At 57.2% G+C, this 2,028-nt stretch overlaps 1 protein-coding gene across 1 annotated transcript in view; it reads right to left on the bottom strand.

Moving 5' to 3' along the window:
- The window catches only part of DNPH1 (2'-deoxynucleoside 5'-phosphate N-hydrolase 1), an 81,439-nt gene extending 80,143 nt beyond the window's left edge, over positions 1–1,296 (bottom strand). The window contains exon 1 of the mRNA XM_033938603.1: positions 1,113–1,296. Within this exon, the coding sequence (XP_033794494.1) occupies positions 1,113–1,248 (136 nt within the window). The 5' untranslated portion in view covers positions 1,249–1,296. The remainder of the gene's footprint in view (positions 1–1,112) is intronic.
- Between the last annotated feature and the right edge of the window lie 732 nt (positions 1,297–2,028).

The following is a 2,028-nucleotide window of genomic DNA, read 5'->3' as shown; positions in this document are numbered from 1 at the left end:
GGGGAGATTAGACGGTGAATTGCCGGTGGGTGATGTATTGGGGGAGGGGGGAGATTAGACGGTGAAGCGCCGGTGGGTGATGTATTGGGGGAGGGGGAGATTAGACGGTGAATTGCCGGTGGGTGATGTATTGGGGGAGGGGGAGATTAGACGGTGAATTGCCGGTGGGTGATGTATTGGGGGAGGGGGAGATTAGACGGTGAATTGCCGGTGGGTGATGTATTGGGGGAGGGGGAGATTAGACGGTGAATTGCCGGTGGGTGATGTATTGGGGGAGGGGGAGATTAGACGGTGAATTGCCGGTGGGTGATGTATTGGGGGAGGGGGAGATTAGACAGTGAATTGCCGGTGGGTGATGTATTGGGGGAGGGGGAGATTAGACGGTGAATTGGCGGTGGGTGATGTATTGGGGGAGGAGGAGATTAGACGGTGATTGCCGGTGGGTGATGTATTGGGGGGGGGGGAGATTAGACGGTGAATTTGCCGGTGGGTGATGTATTGGGGGAGGGGGAGATTAGACAGTGAATTGCCGGTGGGTGATGTATTGGGGGAGGGGGAGATTAGACGGTGAATTGCCGGTGGGTGATGTATTGGGGGAGGGGGAGATTAGACGGTGAATTGCCGGTGGGTGATGTATTGGGGGAGGGGGAGATTAGACGGTGAAGCGCCGGTGGGTGATGTATTGGGGGAGGGGGAGATTAGACGGTGAATTGCCGGTGGGTGATGTATTGGGGGAGGGGGAGATTAGACGGTGAATTGCCGGTGGGTGTATTGGGGGAGGGGGAGATTAGACGGTGAATTGCCGGTGGGTGATGTATTGGGGGAGGGGAGATTAGACGGTGAATTGCCGGTGGGTGATGTATTGGGGGAGGGGGAGATTAGACGGTGAAGCGCCGGTGGGTGATGTATTGGGGGAGGGGGAGATTAGACGGTGAATTGCCGGTGGGTGATGTATTGGGGGAGGGGGAGATTAGACGGTGAAGCGCCGGTGGGTGATGTATTGGGGGAGGGGGAGGTTAGACGGTGAAGCGTCGGTGGTGATGATTATAAGTGCGGTGTCTGCTGCAGTCGAGAGCGGTTTCTTGACACTTTAGCTCGTCTCCCTCCCTCACCGTGCTCGGTTACTTCCGGCGCTGCCACGTGCTCGGTGAGGACGTTGCCGTATCTCCTGAGGAGAAGGATAACGCGCTCATAACGCGCCCTGTCCGCGCGGCCGCCTCGGATGCTGCCGCAGAAGTAGATCCTCATGGCGCTCCCTGCGCGCGACTTCAGCCCCCGGCGCGTGACACCAGATGGTGGGCGTGGCCCTAGGTCGGTTGCTCGTGCGCAGTCGGAGATTGCTGGGATTTACCCTTCTACAAAGTGGCTTCATCTATGTCTTGCAATGAAGTGTATCTTATAGAGACTTATTCCATGTGGCTGAAAGTCGATCCAGGGGAGGGTGGCTCACTAGAGGGGTTCCACCCCAGCTGCTCTTCTCCTTTCTCCAACCCTTCCCCTCCACAGCAGGATCCAGTGCACTAACCTATCTCCTCTGCTGAAATTTTCAGTCTTCACTCAGGCTAGTAGCACCTGCAAGGCAATCCTGCTCCCATCAGCATACTCCAGAAACCTTCATTCTGCTCCCACATAGGGCAGAGCAGCTGAGGAATAAGGACTTCCACAGAAGGCCGAAGGCAGCAGGTTCACCTCACTGCCACTGCCACTGCCACATATACCACTGAGGATGTCACTTAGCAGGGGGGAGGGGATAGGCTAGTAGCCTGAGGCTTGGCTCAGGCTCTCCATATACCACTGAGGAAGTCACTTGGCTCTGTGTGTGGGGGGGAGTGGAGTGGCTAGTAGTCTGAGGCTTAGCTTAGGCTCTCCACATGCCACTGAGGATGTCACTTGGCCGGGGGGGAGGGGAGAGGCTAGTAGCCCAAGGCTTGGCTTGGGGTTTCCATATGCCACTAAGGGTGTCACTTAGCTGTGTGTGAGGGGGGGGGGGAGGGGAGTTGCTAGTTGCCTGAGCCTTGGCTTGGACTC

The sequence above is a fragment of the Geotrypetes seraphini genome, chromosome 3 (genome assembly GCF_902459505.1).
Source record: "Geotrypetes seraphini chromosome 3, aGeoSer1.1, whole genome shotgun sequence".
NCBI classification, from domain to species: Eukaryota; Metazoa; Chordata; class Amphibia; order Gymnophiona; family Dermophiidae; genus Geotrypetes; species Geotrypetes seraphini.
The sequence above is the reverse complement of the archived record's forward strand: the minus strand, read 5'-3'. Positions and strand labels throughout refer to the sequence as shown.